Genomic DNA, 20,824 nt, shown 5'->3' with positions numbered 1-20,824 from the left:
TTCCATTCAGGTAATCCTCATAATATGAAATACTAACTTATAAAACAGGCTGTATATATATTTAGCTGACTTTTTATGTAAAATGAGTAATTTTTCATAATCATTTCATTACTCACTGATTTTAACATAAAGCCTTCCAAGCACCTACCAGCTTGCAACAAACTAGAGAAAATAAAATTTTCAGACCATCCCTTGCAGCCTAAGTTGGACAGGAAATGTCTTAAAGAGAATAATTAAGTACTAGTATTACAGATAGTGTCCAAAAGCCAAGGTCACAATTATATAGTTACAATCCAACCTAAACAAGCAGAGAGATGCATACATATAAAAAAAATATACTGTGATAATATTGCTTCACAACTTTGCAACCAGAATGTAAGCATTACTGAGGATTTTGTCTATTTTATTCATTGTTGTGTCTTATCAATGGCGAGCATATAGTAGGTACTCAAATGTTCATGGAATGATTAAATCCACTTAGATTTCATTTTTTCTACAAAATCAGAATTTATCATTATTCACTTTTAAATTACTAATATATCTGCTATTTCTAAATAACTGCTTTTGCAATGATCATATAATGTATATACCCAACCTACCTTGCTTCAAGTAAAGCTGCCATATTCAGTACTATAAACTGTAAACAAGACAGTTTCAATTGCTCAGCATTGTACATTGCTGCAAATTCTAGTAGCATAGCAGCATTCTTGAGGGTAACTACAAAGGAAGAAAATGCATGCAAAATGAGATAAAAGGCATGTCCTACAGAAAATAAAATACTATTCTAAAGTTGTCAGTTTGAACATTTAGAACAAGGAAAACTGTTCGTTTCTTGACAAAAATAACTTATACAGACACAAATATAAAACTCACTTTTCTTAAAATATGTTTTTTATGATTTCAGAGAGTAAAGAAGAGGGAGAGAGAGAATCACTGATAGGCTGCCTCCTGCACACCCAGTACTGGAGATGGAGCCCACAACTCAAGACATGTGCCCTGAGAATTGAACCGTGACCTCCTGGTTCATAGGTCAATGCTTACACATTGAGCCACACCAACTGGGAAGAACTCACTTTTCATCCTAGTATGCCAGAGTAATTTTAAATGATTGGTTATGAGAAAAAATGACACATAAAAAAAATTTTAAGCAGACAAAATACAGAAGATGCATTCTAGTCACCTAAAAGCAAACACATAGAATGAATAATCTTCCACCTAATATTTTTATAGAATGTTTTACTTTAATTGATAACCAACTTTTCTTCTCATTTATATAGTACATAAGTCATTCTCTCTTCTATAAAACTAAAGTTATTCTTAAGAATGAGAAACATGAAATATATTTAATATCTATAAAATATGATAATTTTCCATTTATGTGGGTATATTTGCATAAACACACTACATATTTTGGAATATAATTATATCTATATCTTACCATATTGTTCAGGCCAGTGCAGAACCTGGCATCCATACAAAAGATTCTGGATTTTGTTAAAATGCCAGTAATGAAATATATACTTTGTATATGAAGTAGGATATTCTGGGACAGTCTTCTAGGAAAACATTTTTCATATATACTAGCATGTAACTTTGACTTCTTAAACCTCTTCATTCTTTTTCTTATTCATTCTGAGTCCCAGAGAAACAGAACTATCTTCTACACAAGCTTCCACCATTTCTTTTTTCTTTCTCCCTTGTAACTGTCAAAAGTTATAACTGCAAGCAAGCAATAATCAAGCAATAATCATCTCTGTCTCACTTCTGACTAACCTAGTTTCAACTAATAAATAATGAGTCCAGAGTCTCCCATTTCAAAGAAATTAAAATGGGTCATATAAAAAACTTGGAATTGTTCAGTGGGAATAAGGATTGCCCAGTAAATGAAGGCCAAACCATTCTCTTGCTAGGTTCGAGAAGATCGAGGAATTCATTAATCAAGGCAACTGTGCAGCAAGGGCCAAGAAAAAAATATCCAAAGAATACCAGGAAAGTGAATTTAACATCTAAAAATGTCTTCTATATGGATACTTTATACCTGTTGCATCCTTTATTTTATATATATTCTCCTTTCTTGCTTAAAAGATCAGAGCAATTGTTCTCATTCTGATAAACTCTATGGAGTATCTTCTTCTGGATTAAGACAAACTACTAGCATTTATAAATTAGAAAAACTTGACAGGAAATCATTTCACACTTCAGGAGAACAAAGATAAGGTTAGAAAGTCACAAAACTTTTATATCAGGCTAAGGAAATTTAACCTTTATCCTAGAATAAGCAATTAAAAATACCTAAACAAAGAGAGACATCATTACTTCCTACAGAAAGATTAAAGAGAAGTTAGAAGAGAGAAAGAGGATTTAAAAGACTACTGTGGCCGAAACCGGTTTGGCTCAATGGATAGAGCGTCGGCTTGGGGACTGAAAGGTCCCGGGTTCAATTCCGGTCAAGGGCATGTTCCTTGGTTGCGGGCATATCCCCAGTAGGAGGTGTGCAAGAGGCAGCTGATTGATGACTTTCTCTCATCGATGTTTCTAACTCTCTATCTCTCTCCCTTCCTCTCTGTACAAAATCAATAAAATATATTTTAAAAAAAATAAGACTACTGTGACATTACATGGAAGAGATGGGTAACAGTGAATTCAAATGAGCATGATCACAGAATAAAAAGTTGGGGAAAATGTGATCAACACAGTTAAGATGATTCAGTTTTGAAAACTAAAAGAATCTGGTACACACAGAACAAAAAGAAAAACAAAAACTTGCAGTTTCAAAGTTGAGTGCTTAGGAGAAAAGCCATGCAATTAACTGAAATAATGAACAGAGAAACAAATAAAAAGTTTAAGAGGAAAAAAGATGTGTTATGATCAAATATATTAATGAAATGGTTACATAAACATTCCATCAAATAGTTAGGAAATGGGTAGCTAAACATAGACCTACAGTCAACAATAGGAAAAGGGTAAAAAGTATCTATTTCCAAATTCACCCTTGAAATTCCAAAGTATCACAGCATCTTTATTATTCAAACTAGAGACCAGGTGCAGGAAATGTATATACGCGGGTGGGGGTGAGGGGATGTCCCTCAGCCCAGCCTGTACCCTCTTCAATCTGGGATCCCTCTCACAAACCAGGACCGATGACTCCCACCCACTTGCCTGCCTCTGCCTGATTGCCCCTAACTGCTTCTGCCTGCCAGCCTGGTCACCCCTAACTGCCCCTTCCCCTGCTGGTCTGGTCTCCCCCTCCCCCCCCCCAACTGTAGGCCTGGTCACTCCCAACTGCCCTCCACTGCTGGCTTGGTTCCCCCCCGGCTGCCCTCCCCTGCAGGCCTGGCCCGCCACAACTGCCCTCCCATCCTGGCCTGGTCTCCTCCAATTGCCCTCCCCTGCAGGCCTGGTCCCCCACAACTGTCCTCTCCTGCTGGCCTGGTACCCCAACTGCCCTCCCTTGCTGGTCTGGTCTCCCCAACTGCCCTCCTCTACTGGCCTGGTCACCCCCAACTGTCCTCCCCTGCTGGACATCTTTTGGTGGCCATCTTGTGTCTTGGAGTGATGGGTAATTTGCATATTACTCTTATATTAGATAGAATTTATGTGACATTTAAAAAAAGAATATATTTCAATTATAATGTACATATTTTCACATACTAACCTTTCTGAAAGATATGCTTACAAATGATGACATGAAATAATGTAAATGTTTTCACATTTTTATGATACAAAAAATATCGGTATATTTTAGCATAAATGGCATCAAAAGTCAATTAAATACAACAATCCTAGACCAACCTGAAAACATACTAATATCCTAATTCAAAAATACTCACGTTTTTCTGTTAATGCTACTTCACAAATCTCTTTCAATCGAGTTATGAGAAGCTGATCAGCCACCACAAGAACACTACAAATAAAATCCACATTTTGAGATTCTAAAAAACAAAAACAAAAAACAACAACAAGCATCACTCTTCATTGCTTTACAAACATAAGACCTAGGAAAAACAGTAATTAAGACAGTAAAAGAGAATTATACTGGCTACTTTCTAAATGTTGAAATTGTAACTATGAAATTGTAAACTACTAATAATATAAAAATATTTCTACCTAGAAACATAACAAAATGCTCTAACACCACAGAATGAGCAACCTGAGTTAATCTTCTTAGTGGAGAGGGCTACTACAATGCCTGACTTATTTAAAATCTCCCGTGTTGTTAAACATTTCTCAAATTAATACAATAAATAGGAGGGAAAGTCAAATCTCAACCGTAAGTTTAACATAAGTATGTGTTAACATATAAATATACATCTATGTGTATATATGAGGGAAGGAAGGGGATTAGGGATAAATAATGCTCTAAGGCTTCCTTATTTAAAACAAATCTGGTGCCCTAGCTGATTTGGCTCAGTGGATAGAGTGTCCGCCTGCAGACTGCAGGGTCCCAAGTTCAATTCTCAGTCTCTCAGTCAAGGCCACATGCACGGGTTACAGGCTCCAACCCCAGTAGGGGGTGTGCAGGAGGCAACCGATCAATGAGTCTCATTACTGATGTTTCTATATTTCTCTCTCTTCCTCTCAGAAATTAATAAAGATATATTTTAAGACAAACAATGAAAATTCACATCTAAGAGTACATTTTTTTAAAACTACAGGAATTCCTTAATTTAAAATAACCTTATTGGTCCAGCATACTAATGGCCGTAAGTAACGTCCCTGAGCCACTGCCAGAATAACAACATAAGTAGAGAAAAAAAGAAAAGAAAAAACCTCCAAATGAAGCAAGGGGGAGAAATGGTTAAGAAAAGAAATGGAGAGATGGAGTCATTGGATATGACAAACTAAGGACTATTTTCAAAATCTCTCCAACAAGGCAATGAGAATACTGCAAAAAAAAAAAAAAAAAAAAAAAAAATTGTCAAAACAACTTTTTCAGAATCTAAAACTTAGCCAAATACTTGTAATGATTTGGAGAGTGCTGACTCTAAGAAATTTAGGTAAATCTTGGTAAGACAGTGAGTTTTGGGACATTGCAGCTTTTCTCTTTATGTCCTCCTCTTCCCTCTTTCACAGTAGTCTTAAAACCAACAATTATGCAATTACAGGGGAAATGAACAACTACAGCCACTGGAGGAGACAGAACCATTGTGAAGCAACATTATTATTTTTTAAAGTCATTATTTGACATGTCTGGTTATTACCTGTAAACCCAACCCAATAGCAGGGCTTGTCTTTAATGGACATACTCAAAGCTTGCCCAATGTGAATAGCCTCTTTCTTAGGGGCATTTATTAAAAACAAACATCAGTAATTGTCTCACACTGGATCTGACTGAGACAATGATAAAGGATGGAGCAAACAAGAAATATAAAATTAGAAAAAATACTTGAATAACTAGGAAAAGAGATGTTATAACTGAATGTTTGTGTGCCCTGAAAATTCACATGTAAAAGCTCTAATTTAAATATAGTATCGTTTTATTTGGAGATGGAGCCTTTAAGGAAGTAATTATGGTTAAATAAAATAAGAGGTTATTATATAATGATAAAGGGGTCAATACATCAATAGGCTAACAGGGGTCCTCAAACTTTTTAAAGTGGGGGCCAGATCACGGTCCCTCAGAGAGCTGGAGGGCCGGACTATATGAACTACTAATTCCTACTATAACACCTCGGCTGCGCTCACTGCCCAAAAAACCTGGTGGGCCGGATCAGACTCCTCTGCGGGCCGCATGTGGCCCGCGGGCCGTAGTTTGAAGACGCCTGCGCTATAACAATTATAAAGATATACGCAAACAACATCAAGTCTAAGTATATAATGGAACTATTAACAGAATGAAAGGCAGAAACAGACATCAATAGCCTGGCTGGTATGGCTCAGTATATAGAGCATTGGCCTGCAGACTAAAGGGTCCAGATTCGATTCTGGTTAAGGGTACATGCCTGGGTTGTGGGCTCAGTCCCCAGTGTGGGGAGTGAAGGAGGTAGCCAATCAATGATTCTCCCTCATTGTTTTCTCTCTCTCCCTCTCCCTTCCTCTCTTAAATCAACAAAAATGTTTTGTTTTGTTTTAAATAGACATCAATATATAATAATAAAAAGGGCTTTATATTCAAAGTATGAATAGATCATTCAGTTGAGAAAATCAGTACAGAAACAGACCTGACCAATACTATAGATCAAATGGCCCTAAAAGACACATACAGAGCATTCCATCCAAATGAAGCAAATACATATTTCTCTCAAATACACACAAAACATTCTATAGGTGAGATCATATGTTAGGCCACCACAAGTTTCATCAATTTAAAAAGATGAAATCATACCAAGAATCTTCTCCTAATATAAAGGTAAAAAAACAAAATAACAGAAAATTTGGAATATGCATATATGTGGAAAAATAATCAACAAAGTCCTAACAACCAGTGAGTCAAAAAAGAAATCAAAGAGAAATTAAAAAATATATATTTTGAGATATATGAAAATGGAAACCCAACATACCAGAACTGATGGTATGAAGCAAAAAAAACAAAAACAAAAACAAAAACCCAACTTCCTAAGAAGGAAGTTTATACTAATAAATGCCTTAACAAAAAAGAATTCAAAGGAATGAACTTCAATATTTTGCACAACAAAGAACAAAAAAATAACAAATGAAGTCCATAGTTAGAAGAAAGGAAATAATAAAAATTACAGCAGAAATCAATGAACTCAATACTGAAAAATAAACACCAAATTTAAGATTTGGTTTGAAAAGATAAATAAAACTAACAAACATTTAAGTCGACTAAGAAAAAAAAGAGGACTCCCATAAAATCATAAATGAAAGAAGAGAAATTATAAATGATACCACAGAAATACACAGGACCATAAGTGAATACTTATTACGAACAATTAAATGGCAATGAATTGATAATCTAGTATAAATGAATCAATTCAACAAATGTACAACATACCATGCCTGAATCATGAGGATCTGAGTAAATTACAGAGTAAAAAGAGTGAATCAGTAATCAAAACTTTCCCAAAAAGATTAGATGGCTTCAAGAGTGAATTTCACCAAACATTTAAAAGAAAAATTAACACTGGCCCTTCTCAAACTTGTCCAAAAAATGGAAAGAAAAACTTCCCAAGTCATTTTATGAAGTCAGCATTATACTGATACCAAAGGCATGCATGATACTACAAAAAAATTAGATAATATCCCTGATAAACATACAAGCAAAAATCCTTAATAAAATGTTAGTAATTTAAATTCAACAGTATTAAAAGTATTGCACACAATGACCAAGTAGGATTTATGTCTGAGATGCAAAGAAGGTTCAATACATCAAATCATAACTATGATACACTACATTAACCAAATAAAGGATAAAAATCATATGATAATCTCAATAGATGCAGAAAGTGCACATGAAAAAATTCAATATCCATTCATGATCAAAACTCTCTACAAAATTAGGTATAAAAGGAATGTACCACAACACAATGAAGGCCATATATGACAAACCCATAGCTAACATAATACTCAACAGTAAAAATATGAAAGCTAATCACCCTAAAATCAGGAAGATCTATTTATCACAGTACTAGAAGTCCTGGCCAAAGGAATCAGGCAAGAAAATTAAATAAATGACATCCAAATTGGAAAGGAAAAAACTGAACTGTCTCTATTCGCAGATAATAAGATCCTATATATAGAAACCCTAAAGATCCCACTAAAAAGCTATGAAAAGTAATAAACAAATTCAGTCAAGTTGAAGGATACAAAACCAACACACAAAAATCAGTTGCTTTTCTATGCCTAATGAATTATCCTTAAAATAAAGAAAAAAGTCCCATTTACAATTACATCAATATAAAATACAGGAATAAATTTAACCAAGAAGATTAATGATCTGTATGCTAGAAAATACAAAACATTGAGGAAAGATATAGAAAAAGACACAAGTAAATGGAAAGATATACTATGTTCATGGACTGGAAGAACTGATATTGCTAAAATGTCCATTCTACCGAAAGCAATCTACAGATTCAATAAAATCCCATCAAAATTCCAATGGCATTTTTCACGGAAATAAAAAATAAAATAAAAAGCAGCATGGATGAACTGGAGAGTACCATGCTAAGTCAGTTAGAGAAAGACAAGTATCACATGATCATACTTGTAATCTAATATGTGTAATCTAAGTAACAAAATAAACTGTTGACAGAGTGAATCCAGAGACATGGAAGCTTGGAACAGAGTGGGGAATCTCAGAGGGAAGGCAGGGGAGGTGGTAATCAACCAAAGACCTACCCTGTTTCCCGGAAAATAAGACAGTGTCTTATATTATTTTTTGCTCCCATAGATGCGCTAGGTCTTATTTTCAGGGGATGTCTTATTTTTCCATGAAGAAGAATACGGTACACATTTATTGTTAAATGAAAATAAAGGAAATTTATTACCTGTATATGGTACGGTAGTTGTCAACCCAAACCAGACAAACTGTGAATCCTACAGTATCAAGAATTTACTCATTTATTCAATGACAATCATGTCATCATCTCCTGGAACATCATCATTCCTGAATTTCCTGGTGAATTTCTTGTGATTCCATTTCTTTCAGAATCAGTTGACCAAATCTCTCATGTTTAGCCTAGGGGGGCGGCCTTATTTTCAGAGGAATGCCTTATATTTCACTCAGAAGGAAACCTGTAAATAGGTCTTATTTTCAGAGGATGTCTTATTTTCGTGGAAACACGGTAATATGCATGGACACAGACAAGAGTACTGAAGGCCTGGGGCAAGGGACAGGTGTGGGCTGGAGGGGTCAATGGGGGGGAGGGATAAACGAGGACATGTGTAATACTTTCAACAATAAAGAATTATTTAAATAATAATATTAATTAATTAAAAAGCAATTCTAAAATTCATATGGAATCACACAAAAAATCCCTGAATATCCAAAGCAATCTTGAAAACAAAACAAACCAAAAAAACTGGAGAAATGGCACTTCCAATTTTAAACTCTATTACAAAGCCATAGTAATCAAAATGGTAATTTATTAGTATAAAAAAAAAAGACAAGCCTTTCCGGCCGGAACCGCCATCTTCCAGGTTGGCCCTGCGCGTGGCTCCCGACGGCCGTGGTTATACAGACTTTCAGTAATTCGCCAAAATGACTAACACAAAGGGAAAGAGGAGAGGCACCCGCTATATGTTCTCTAGGCCTTTTAGAAAACATGGAGTTGTTCCTTTGGCCACATACATGCGAATCTACAAGAAAGGTGATATTGTGGACATCAAGGGAATGGGCACTGTTCAAAAAGGAATGCCCCACAAATGTTACCATGGCAAAACCGGAAGAGTCTACAATGTCACCCAGCATGCAGTGGGCATTATTGTGAACAAGCAAGTTAAGGGCAAGATTCTTGCTAAGAGAATTAATGTACGTATTGAGCATATTAAGCACTCTAAGAGCCGAGATAGCTTCCTGAAACGTGTGAAGGAAAATGATCAGAAAAAGAAGGAAGCCAAAGAGAAAGGTACCTGGGTTCAATTGAAGCGTCAGCCTGCTCCACCCAGAGAAGCACACTTTGTGAGAACCAATGGAAAGGAGCCTGAGCTACTGGAACCCATTCCCTATGAATTCATGGCATAAGTGGGAAAAAATAAAGACTTCTGTGCTGATAAAAAAAAAAAAAAAAAAAAAAAAAAAAAGACAAATGAAACAGAATTAGAAAGCCCAGAAATAAACCTTCTTATATATAGTCAACTAATTTTTTACAAAGGTGTCAAGAATACAAAATGGGGAAAGGACAGTCTCTTCAACAGAGTGTTAGGAAAATTAAATGTTTGCAGGCAAGAGAATGAAAGTGAACCCATACACAAAAATCAACTCAAAATGGATTAAAGATTTTAAGGTCAGACCTTAAATCATAAATCTCCTAGAAGAAAACATGGGAGGGGAAAAAAAACCTCAAAATTTTCAGACATGACACCAAAACCACATACTACAAAAGCAAAAAGAAATGCGTGGGATTATATGAAACTAAAAAACTTCTATAGAGCAAGAAAAAAAAGGGGGGAATCAACAAGATAAAAAGACAGCCTTTGGAATGGAAGGAAATAATCTACAAACCATATCTGAAAAGGGGTTAATAGTCAAAATACATAAGAACTCCTACAACTTAAGAGCAAAAAATAAGTAACTCATTTAAAAATGGGCAAAAGACCTGAACAGATAATATACAAAGACATACAAATGGCATCAAGGTATATATTGTATATGAAAAGGTAGTCAATGTCACTAGTATATAATCATCAGGGAAATGCAAATCAAAAACACAATGAGATGTTAGGATGGCTATTATCAAAAAACAAAAAGTATTGATGAGGATATGGAAGGATCACTTGTGCACTGCTGACCATTAAATTGGTGCATCCACTATGTCAAACAATATGGAGGTTCCTCAAAATATTAAAAATAGAAATACCGTATGATACAGCAATACTACTTTTCAGTATTTAGCCTAGAGTCTTGATTCCAATAATTACAGGCTGTTGTTGTTCCTTGTGATTAAGCCCCTATAGAAATTGAAATCAGGATCTTGAAAACATACCTGTACTTTAAACAAGGGGAGAAGCAGGCAAGACAATTTTTGTAGTCTATTGGTCAAAACTATACTCCTTGTTGTCAACTCATCTCAATCACAGTAGTAGTTGTGTCTGAAGCTTTAAATCCAATCTCAACCATAAAAAAAAATCTTTACAGAGTTCATTTTCACATAGGTAAGGAAAACTTGCTTTTTCTATGTCTTTACTGTTAGTAATCATACCTATTGCTAATTCTAAATTAAGCCTGTGTTGAAGACTTATTTCAATTAAGAATAGAAATTAAGATTCATGTTTTTACCATTATTCAATTATATCTTAAAGATTTAAAATACCCTCTTATTAATACCTTTTATCAACACAGCTTCATCAGTATAGAGGTAGTCCAAAATAACTTTCAATATGTCAGACTGTATTGGCATTTCTAGAGCTGCACAATTGGAAGCCTAAATAAAATAAAATAAAACAATTAACTTAAACTACAAAATACTACTATATACTGATTGAAATTGGTACAAAAGTTTTGAAGAGGAATCGCATCAAATGCAAAATATAACATTTATACAACACAAAGCTAAAATAAGATAGTTTTCATTTTAAATTGCCTTATAACATGAAAAAGGATCAAGAAAAATTGAGATAAAAAACACACTACATTCTAATTCTAAAATAATGGGGAAATTTTTATTTAAGTAGCTTTTCTGTACTAATTTTCATTTCTAAGTATCGCTATTTTCCAGCAGGCTTATGCATAAAGTTTAGTACAAAAGAAAAATTGAGTTAAAATATCAGGTTCCCATTGTTACTTTCTTTAGTATATAAACCCCCCCAATCTAAAGAAGTTTTGTTAACCAACCTAGTTGGTTATTCTTAATTCTTACCTCAATCCATGAGCTACTCAGCATACTATGAAAATAATCTGAAAGAAAATAAAATCAATAAGAATAGTGAAACAATACTGAAACAACTAAGTCAGCAACTAAGAAAAGGTGTACCTACCAAGCCTAGCACAAAGAACACATTTATGACAAGGAAATTCCTTTCCATCCACTGATTTCATGGTCACATCATACACAAATGAACTGCAAGAAAAGTGTTTAATTAAAGCAAGAGCAATTTCTTTACATGTTTATCAAATAAGAAAATTCTTTATAGAATTTGGCTTGGCTTTTGACTTTCTTTTCATTAGAGGCAGCAGTGAATAAACAACTTGAGGATATACAATGAAGTACTTCATCTCCTTCCATTTTACAATAAAAAATATTTAAAAAGGAAACTGAATTCAGATAAATATTCAAAAATCTTTCCTCTAACTTTTCTTTTTCATTACTGGCCAATAATATAATGGTAAATTACAGCACAAAGGTCTTTAATTCACTTATTTGTACAACCCATTCTAATCTAAGCATAATGCAGATATCTCCAGTTTCTCTTTCTCTAAAAACTTCACCTATAAATACCTAAAAACAAAATATTTAATAATATACTATCAGTATAGTATATTCATCACTAAAAAGTATGACAAAGAAATCATCATAATGATGAAGAGGCATAATCAGTTTGATTTTGGAGTTAACATTTCCTACTGATCAAAAAAATGAAAAATGCAGGTTAGAAAAAAATAATTAAAAATTCCTTTCTTAATTAGAAAGTAATTAGAAAAATGAATGGTACTAATGTTTATTAAAACAGTTAATATTTTATCCATTTACTTCAACAACTCTCCATTATTTCCAAAAATGAAGAATATTAGTAACAGTAAAAGTGTATCTACCTATACATTTTACTTCATAAGTAAGAATAATTCTATTTCCATACTTAGGTCCCAAAATCTAGAGATAAAAAGTTTACTTTCATTTGCTAACTTACCATTTTTTCTGATTTAGCTTCGGTTTGTTACCAGTTTTCTTGGCAATAACATTAATTTTTTCATTTTCAAATCTGACGCCATCTAATCTATCAACAAGAAATAAAAATTAACAGTGTATATATTTCCCTACCAAAACAAACAAGCAACAAAAATCCAACAAATCAAATCTGAACATGATTATATAACTTGTATCACCTGGAAAAATATCTCAAAAAATTCCCACTCTGTGCTAAAGAAATAATCATACATTCTCTTTCAATTTTACTTAGAATTCAAAATGTATTAAAATATCACTACTGACCAAAAAATAATAATTTAAAAAAATTAAAGGTATGGTACAAAGCCTTTCATTGTTTTTAAATAGAAAATATGCACTCCTCCCCAGCTTCCACCCCACAATTAAGGTTACACTGCCATAGGCAATGTAAATACCTTAAAAATAGAGAATTCCAAAAAGTCTGGTCTGTAATATGACAAATACTGTCAGCATCTTTACATGTGTTATATGACAAAACTATACGAATATGAAGTCACTGTTATCCCTCCCATTTTGTATATTGGAAAACTAAAATTCAAAGAAACTAAGAAATCTGGCCCAGCTAGTTACAGTAAAGCTAAGAGGCATATAGAGTTCTAACTCCAAAGAGAGTACTCTTTCCAGCAACCACACTGCCTGCCACTCTGGACCTCAATTACACAAACACCATAGAGTTCAAACCCAGTTCAAACCCAGTAACAGTCTTCCCATATGTGAATGTTTTAATCCAGGGAATCCCATAGTAGCTTTAGCAGAAAATGAAGAAAACAAACACATTCCTGCCCACAAAAAGGAAAGTGAGAGGGAGAAAGAGAAGAACAGCGAAGGAAAAAATCATTTTTAAAAGGAGGACATAAAATACAAGGATATTAAGAAGGAGCCATACCTACTACACAAATTACTGAAACCAAATTTCTTTGCAACATTTTGCAACATTTTTACAGGATCATCTTCCCCAATACTTTTTACTTTTTTGGAAGATTTGAGTTTGCTTCTCGGTTTTTCACTAATTGTATGTGCTTGATTACTTTTATAAACTTCAAATGCTGATTTCTTACTATCTTCATGTGAATTCATTTTATTCAAATGGGGATTCAGAGTACCCTGATATTCTTCTGGTTTTTTGTTTAAGATAATTCTTGGTTTGAAGCCATGAGTTAAAAAGTCACAAGTATCTGTGTATATAAATTGTAAAAGGTATTCAAACAAGTCAGGATGGACCTTCTCTACCACAAAGAGAGGGCATCCTACTGAATCTTCGTCTTTCCGGTAAACATCTGTAAAGTCTAAAGAAGTACCATCTGAAAGGAACAATTTCTGAAAAAAGTCAGAACGCAATGCCAAAATATATTTATGAGCAGGGAAGATTCTGTTGCCAACTTGAAATGTCACATCATGGATGCTGTCCATTTCATCCGCTTCCCTCAACAGTTTGCCCAGCTCTTCAAGAAAAGATGATGAAGACACAGCTGGAATTTCATAAAGGCTAGAAATGAAACAAAAAAATCATTTTTACTTTCAAGAAAAATTTTTTAAAAAGCATCCCTAGCCCGGCTGTTGTGGCTCCGTGCTTGAACATTGACCCATGAACCAGGAAGTCACAGTTTGATTCCTGGTCAGGACACATACCCAGGTTGCCAGCTCGATCCCCAGAATGGGGGTATCTAGGAGGCAGTGGATCAATATTCTATCTCAACACTGATGCTTCTCTCTCTCTCCCTCTCCCTTCCTCTCTCGGGAATCAATAAAAATAAAAATAAAAATCTTTATAGCATCCCCAGCCAATTCTCCATTTAAAGTGCAATTTCTTTTTTATTTGCTAAACTTAGAAAATTTTACATTTGACATTTCCTAAAATATAAGAATATTGCATAGTCTTAGATAGTATATCACCCTTTAAATTTTTCCTATTCCTTTTTCTCCTAAACTAAAATGATAAGAATTAAGTTTTCGTTTGAAAGCAGTGTTTCTCTTTCAACAAACACTAAAATATAAATTTCGAATGACTATTTCATAGAAATTTTTAAATGATAAAAATAACTAAAAGCATTCAAAAAAGGATACAGGTCTCAACCTCTTCCTCTTTTATATCCACTTATTTTACAAGTAAAGAAAAATATATAAAGAATTGAGTAAATGTTTTGGGTCCCAAATCCTAGAATAGGAAACTCAAGGAAGTAAAAATAAACACACGCATAGACTCACAATTGGTCTGTAACCCTGTCTTTTAGTACTTTAAGAGTGCTATCACACCTTCCCAATCTACATTTTATCCTTCCTGGTCTGGGAGATCAACACTCTCGGTTTGCCTGAGATAGAGGGGTCTCCCAGTGCTAAATACAGAATAGGCATGGCCAAACCGGATGGTCACCCTACTTCTAGGACTTCTTTCCTTTTCAATACTTGATATTTACCTTAATCTGTCATCTCTCTACTAATGTGACTTAAAAGATTTGTACAGAGATTCACACTACCCTACCCTACAGGTGATTCTAAAATACTTCTTTTATCAATTCTTATCATATTCAAGGGTCAGAAATTGTTGCAAACTACATAACAAATATTTATACTTTTCAGGATCTGGGACCTTAGAGTATATCACAAAGCACTAAAGGTATAAATAAATTTGTGTGCCTATTCTATATAATAAAATCCTAATATGCTGTGTCTGACCATCTGTTCAACCATTTTACCAGCCGCTATGACACGCACTGATTACCAGGGGGCAGATGCTCCAACCAGTAGATTAGCTTGCTGCTGGGGTCCAGCAGATCGGGACTGGGTGAGACGGGCAGGACAAGCCTTGCAGTCCTCCTTCAGTCCCTCCCCAGCCAGCCAACCTCCTCCAGTCCCTCCTCAGGCGGCTGGCCATGATGGTGACTGAGCAACATGAGCCAGACACATTCTAGAGCCCTTTCACAGTCCCTCCCCAGCTCCAATCGTGCACCGCTGGGGTCCCTTTGCCTGGCCTGCACCCTCTGCACCCTGGCTAGGACCTCTCGGGGGATGTCAGAGAGCCAGCTTCAGCCTAAACCCTGCAGGACAGGCCAAAGGACCCCACCGGTGCATGAATCCATGCACTGGGCCTCTCATATATATATAAACGTATGCATCTTCAATATTTCCAATAAGTATCAGTTTTCAAACAAATTACCAGTGCAACAAATACTACCTGTGAGTTATTCTGGTAGCATGATTCTATGTCTAAAGTCTCTACAAGACATGGCAATAGCTCTTCAATTAAATTTGGTCTAGGAGCTATGGAAAACAAACACAAAAAATTCCAGTATTGTTCCTTCTAAAAATGAAATGTAATATATACAAGTATACCTTGTTTTAGGATCTGACTGCAGAATTGCAAAGTTGCATCCACTTGGATCTGTGCTGACGCTAACAGCTCTATGGGCAAATGTAAGTTTCTCAAGTCGAATTCTTTCATATACACTATTTGTATCAGGGACACAAGATACATCTGATGAAGAATTATGAAGGTTTGATAAAATCTCTGTTAAAAGGAAAAAAATTCCAATTAAGGTTTTATTAAAATTATTTAGGAAAAAATAAAAAAACAATTAGAATACAAAAATATCTTTCTTATGTATTCACTCCATTTGAAAAATTACATCCTTTTTTCTCTTTAAACAATGTGCACCCTATATACTGATTGTATAATACATGAAATTTTGGGAGGGCAATTCTCAATTATCCATGAATTTCTCCCTTTCAATAAAAATCCTCTACTTGCAACCAAAGTTATCTTTCTAAAAAGCAAATCTAGAGTTAAAAAGGATTTTAAAATTCCTGTTTGCATTACAAATATGTAAACTTGGCACCTACATAATTGGTTGCTTATTTGTTTCTTTCTTTCCTCCTCTCCCTTTCTTCCCCTTATTCAGCAAATATCAGGGTGACTACACTATCTACCATATAGTGATCATCAGTCTATCCACTAAATATGATGTAAATAAGACACAATTTTAAGGACTCAACATTTATGTCAAACCTCAATTCTGGTTATTCTCAAATTCATTCTTTTGCAGTCTCAGGAATTTACTAGTATTCCCCCAACACACAGTTATTCCAATTTCTATATTCTCAAATAAAAGTGTTAGCATTTGTCTCCATGACTGCAAATATTTATTTCTGAGTGTCTCAGAACAAGGGCCCACCTTATATATTTTAGTATTATTAAAACCTGGCCCTATACCTAGCATACAGTAAATGTACCTTTATGTCAACAGATTTGACTAGTTTATAAGGAAATGAAAACAAATAATTATCCAAAAAATCATTCTTTTGTGGTTTTATGATTTTGAAAAACATCTGGGGAGTTGTTTTTGTTTGCTTGCTTGTGTGTTTAACTTTACACTTACCTAGTCCTAGAGTAAAGGTTAGCAATTAGTAACGGTGAGCCACTGTTACTGATGAGAATGTACCATGACCTCAGGATATGCTGAGACAGATAAAAAGTTAAAAATTCCAATTTAAATAAATAAAATTCCTTTCACTTACCTGCACATATACAAACCAAAATCAAAAGGGACATAAGGGTAAATCTTATGACATTAAAAGTTACATGAAAGAACCTTTATGTGCCATTCACATATATAAACTGACCTTTCTTTTCAGAACTCTTTCTTTTTTCATCAAACCATTTCCCTCTAAATCCTTCTCCATCCTGGGTGACAAATAAAATTTCATTCCTATTTAAAGCAATATCAGAAATGAAGACTTGGCGTGGATAAGCCCATCGACACTGCTTTAGAGAACTGCTGACTGATCTCCAGCAAAACACCTAAAATAAACCAAATTACATCCTATTATTATAAGGCTAATATACAAATTGTCCCCTCGACTGGGAGTTCCATCAGGAGTTCAACTAGGGGGTGGGGCCAGCTGGCCAACCACCCTCAGCCCCTCACCCTGGCCGGCCCTATCCCTGATTGGCCTTCCCACCCCAATCAGGGGCAGGGCTGGCCAGCCAACCTCCTTCGTCCCCTCAATAGGGGCAGGCCAGCCGGACCCCACCCATGCACAAATTTGTGCACCAGGCCTCTAGTTGGAACATAAAGCACTATAGCATATGATCAACCAAAAACTGAAATCAAGAGGCGATGTTTCTAAAATAAAGTTCTGAGTAACATGTTTTAATGTTCATTCTGCAGAAAAACCTAGATACCATAAAAGTCAAGATGGTTTTTGAGACTTTTGTGGATGACCTGCTCCTCTACCATACTGCAGGGAGTATTGGAATAAATGCTCATATATGATTCAATCCTGTCTCTTAGTTGGCTCAAGTAGTGACAGGCAGCACGGACCCACTGATTGTCCGGTTGCCCATTCTTGCAATCACGCAGAGATACTGAGAATTTCTCTGAGTGAGTACTGGGGATCCCACTTGCTGCTTGGACAGGGGTTCCTGGGGCTGAAGCCTGGGCTCTTTAGTTGCAGTGCTGCCAGAAATGTTCCTGTTTTGAGTTCCAGCTCTAGCCTTGGCAATTCCCGTCATCTCACCTGAGACCCGCGTTGAATCAAGCAGTTTTGTAAGAGGAATCAAACTGTTTTTATGACATGAGAAGCATTTGCTGCCTCTCGTCTGGGATTCCTTGTTGGACCCACTGTCTGGAAAAAGGATGCAAGGCTAATGCAGTGTTCTAGTTATCTTTCAGTATCTAACTACAATATGAATTGTTCCGATAACTTCACCTTCCTTTATAGTAATGGATGGATATATTAAGCTGCTGGCTGATTGGTTTCTGATATCTGGGGTAACTCTCTACTAACAGCACCAAAGGGCCTAACGATATTTATAACTCAGAAACACCCCAGGTCTAAACCAAAACAGACTTTCTCAAGGCTGTGGCACCGGACTGCAAAGACTATCTCCACCTGTGGAGCCATGCTGCATATATTGCTTTGACCACTTTTGTTATGCTGGTAATGGTAGGCTCCCTTAATGTAGGAAGTGACCAGCTAGCTTGTAGCATAGTAAAAACCCTGAAGGTCACCTCCAGGCTATCCATGGGATAAATGAAGAGCTGAGCCAGAACAGGGAGGCAGTTCTAGAAAATCAGGCAGCAATAGATTATGCTGCAACAGCAAATAAATCATGGTTGTGAGGAATTTAAAGGAATGCGCTATTTTAATCTTTCTGACAATTCTCAGTAAATAGAAAATATATCCAACATCCTGCATTTGGTGCATTCCATTCCTCAGAACTGCTTTCAAGGCAGAAGCAAATGCAGTCCAGCAGGATTAGACTTTTTCATCTAATGCTAATGTCATAGATATGAGGTGATAGAAATAGCAGTGGGGAAACGTTAAGGGCAAAAATAGAATATTGGGGACTAGTTATGGTTATAGGAAATATTAATCCTACTCTGTTAACCATGATTGCCTTGTGTTGGTTAAAGTAAGGACATTCTGACCTGACTGGGAAGTGTACAGCCTCCCAGGACCTGGGAGTCAACCTTGGAACCATTCTCATTCAAGAACTGCCTATCGTCATGGAAAGATTAACAACTTTATTGCCCAAACAATGGAGTCCCACTTTCCTATGTAATCTTTGTCCTACCCTATATAAGCAGCTGGTTTATGGGGGTGCTACAGAGCAGATTTTTGTGGTTGGCCTGCTGCTCTCCTGTACTGCCGGCAATACTAGAATAAACGTTCAGATATGTTATTGGTTTTTTTTAAAAGGTCAAGATGGTTTTTAAGAAGTGTCTTTCAGAAAAAATACATCAAATAAACAGTGAGTATTAACCTGTTAACCGGGAGTTCCCTTTTTATTGACGCAACCTGTAACGGGCGCGTACTCTTTTACTAGGACGTGTCAGTACGTCACGCCTGGAGGATGTAATTTCATATTATTTTTTTTATTTATACTTAATGAAAATGAAATATATATTTTTTTCGTTTATTTATATATATAAAGCACAAAGGAAAATACAAAATTACAAAAAAAAATAGAAAAGAATACCGACAAAAAAAAAATGGACACGTCGAATTAAAAAATTATAAATTTTACAAACAATGATAAAGATTACAAAAAAATAGCCGAAACCGGTTTAGCTCAGTGGATAGAGCGTCAGCCTTTGGACCTAAAGGTCCTGGGTTCGATTCCGATCAAGGGCATGTACCTTGGTTGCCGGCACATCCCCAGTGGGGGGTGTGCAAGAGGCAGCTGATCGATGTTTCTCTCTCATCTCATCGATATTTCTAACTCTCTATCCCTCCCCTTTCCTTCCTTTCTGTAAAAAAAATCAATAAAATATTTTTTTTTAAAAAGATTACAAAAAATATATACCGTCCCTCTCGGGGCGCAACATATATTTCAAGGACGTATTCATATGTCCTACCCGTTCCTGATATTGTTTACGTTTGACGTATTTATAGGTCCCGCTCAGTTAACAGGTAAAATATGCTTCAAAGACATTCCTCTTAAGTAATTTTCAGTACTGCTTGTTTTGGGCATATAGAGCTACAATACTAAAAAAAAAAACAAAACACAAAAATCTTATATGTAAAACTTAGGTATCAGACTTGCTTTAGTACTATCTGTTTACAATCAGAATGAAAAGCATCCTGTGAAAATCTAAACTTGATTCTATAAAAAAAAAAAAGTATAACTAAATTATATAATTATATTACTAATATAAAATTTTATTACTAGAGATAGAAATAATCATCATAGAGTTTGACATGCTTGGTTTAATGGCTTCCTTGTGGTTCTGCAAACCATAGCATTCCTGAGACCTGCTCAAGGATATTGAAAATAATGAAATGGGATGCTAGGCTTCCCAACCCAGCTTTATCCAGAACAGCTACCCTTTTATCGGCTTCATAGATTAGCATTTCAAATAAGATTTCATTTGAAAAATTTTAACAGTGCTGATTTTAAAAGTTCAATCCTCTCATAACTAAGAAAAGTAAAGCACAAAATGGTATCTGCCAAAATTACTCAAAAGTTACGCCACAAAAAGACTATACTGATTCCTTCACGGTTTGGTTTTTAATGTAAGACTAATTTTAAGCAAGTAAATATCCAGAGGTATAAGCCATATTAATATAAATGACACACCCCAAAGTTAAAGTTTAATATTTAAGATGTTATGCAATCCCATGCCTCTGCTCCCTTCCATCTACAAATCAGATCTAAATCTTAAATATAGTTCCCTCCATTAAAATGATCAACTACAGCTGGGACCGGTTTGGCTCAGTGGATAGAGCGTTGGCCTGCGGACTGAAAGGTCCCGGGTTCGATTCCGGGCAAGGGCATGTACCTTGGTTGCGGGCACATCCCCAGTAGGGGGTGTTCAAGA

At 35.4% G+C, this 20,824-nt stretch overlaps 2 protein-coding genes and 1 long non-coding RNA gene across 14 annotated transcripts in view; 2 read left to right on the top strand and 1 right to left on the bottom strand.

Annotated features, from left to right (window-relative positions):
• IBTK (inhibitor of Bruton tyrosine kinase) overlaps positions 1 to 20,824 on the bottom strand; it is an 83,109-nt gene that overhangs the window by 30,464 nt on the left and 31,821 nt on the right. For 6 of the 11 annotated variants that reach the window (XM_045573334.1, XM_036415260.2, XM_036415262.2 and 3 more), the window contains 9 exons: positions 17,121 to 17,298; positions 15,834 to 16,011; positions 13,390 to 13,989; positions 12,466 to 12,552; positions 11,596 to 11,678; positions 11,478 to 11,515; positions 10,946 to 11,042; positions 3,831 to 3,932; positions 600 to 717 (listed from right to left, as the gene is read on the bottom strand). In XM_045573334.1, coding sequence (XP_045429290.1) covers positions 600 to 717; positions 3,831 to 3,932; positions 10,946 to 11,042; positions 11,478 to 11,515; positions 11,596 to 11,678; positions 12,466 to 12,552; positions 13,390 to 13,989; positions 15,834 to 16,011; positions 17,121 to 17,298 — 1,481 coding nt within the window. The remainder of the gene's footprint in view (positions 1 to 599; positions 718 to 3,830; positions 3,933 to 10,945; positions 11,043 to 11,477; positions 11,516 to 11,595; positions 11,679 to 12,465; positions 12,553 to 13,389; positions 13,990 to 15,833; positions 16,012 to 17,120; positions 17,299 to 20,824) is intronic. The other 5 variants (XM_036415261.2, XM_036415263.2, XM_045573329.1 and 2 more) reach the window with 4 other exon arrangements.
• Positions 1,007 to 19,047, top strand: LOC118706092. The gene is made up of 3 exons (XR_004983897.1): positions 1,007 to 1,021; positions 4,419 to 4,421; positions 18,829 to 19,047. It is a non-coding gene; the product is annotated as an uncharacterized LOC118706092 (long non-coding RNA).
• LOC118706090 (60S ribosomal protein L21) lies at positions 9,054 to 14,646 on the top strand. 2 transcript variants are annotated; one of them, XM_036415270.2, is made up of 3 exons: positions 9,054 to 9,099; positions 9,149 to 9,643; positions 14,637 to 14,646. In XM_036415270.2, the coding sequence occupies exon 2, from the start codon at positions 9,161 to 9,163 to the stop codon at positions 9,641 to 9,643; it is 483 nt and encodes a 160-aa protein (XP_036271163.1). In that variant the 5' UTR covers positions 9,054 to 9,099; positions 9,149 to 9,160; the 3' UTR covers positions 14,637 to 14,646. The 2 variants fall into 2 exon arrangements, with proteins under 2 accessions (XP_036271163.1, XP_036271161.1); XM_036415268.2 differs by lacking the exon at positions 14,637 to 14,646 and having other exon boundaries at positions 9,149 to 9,672.

Source organism: Pipistrellus kuhlii, unplaced genomic scaffold (genome assembly GCF_014108245.1).
Source record: "Pipistrellus kuhlii isolate mPipKuh1 unplaced genomic scaffold, mPipKuh1.p scaffold_m20_p_5, whole genome shotgun sequence".
Taxonomy (NCBI): domain Eukaryota; kingdom Metazoa; phylum Chordata; class Mammalia; order Chiroptera; family Vespertilionidae; genus Pipistrellus; species Pipistrellus kuhlii.
The sequence above is the reverse complement of the archived record's forward strand: the minus strand, read 5'-3'. Positions and strand labels throughout refer to the sequence as shown.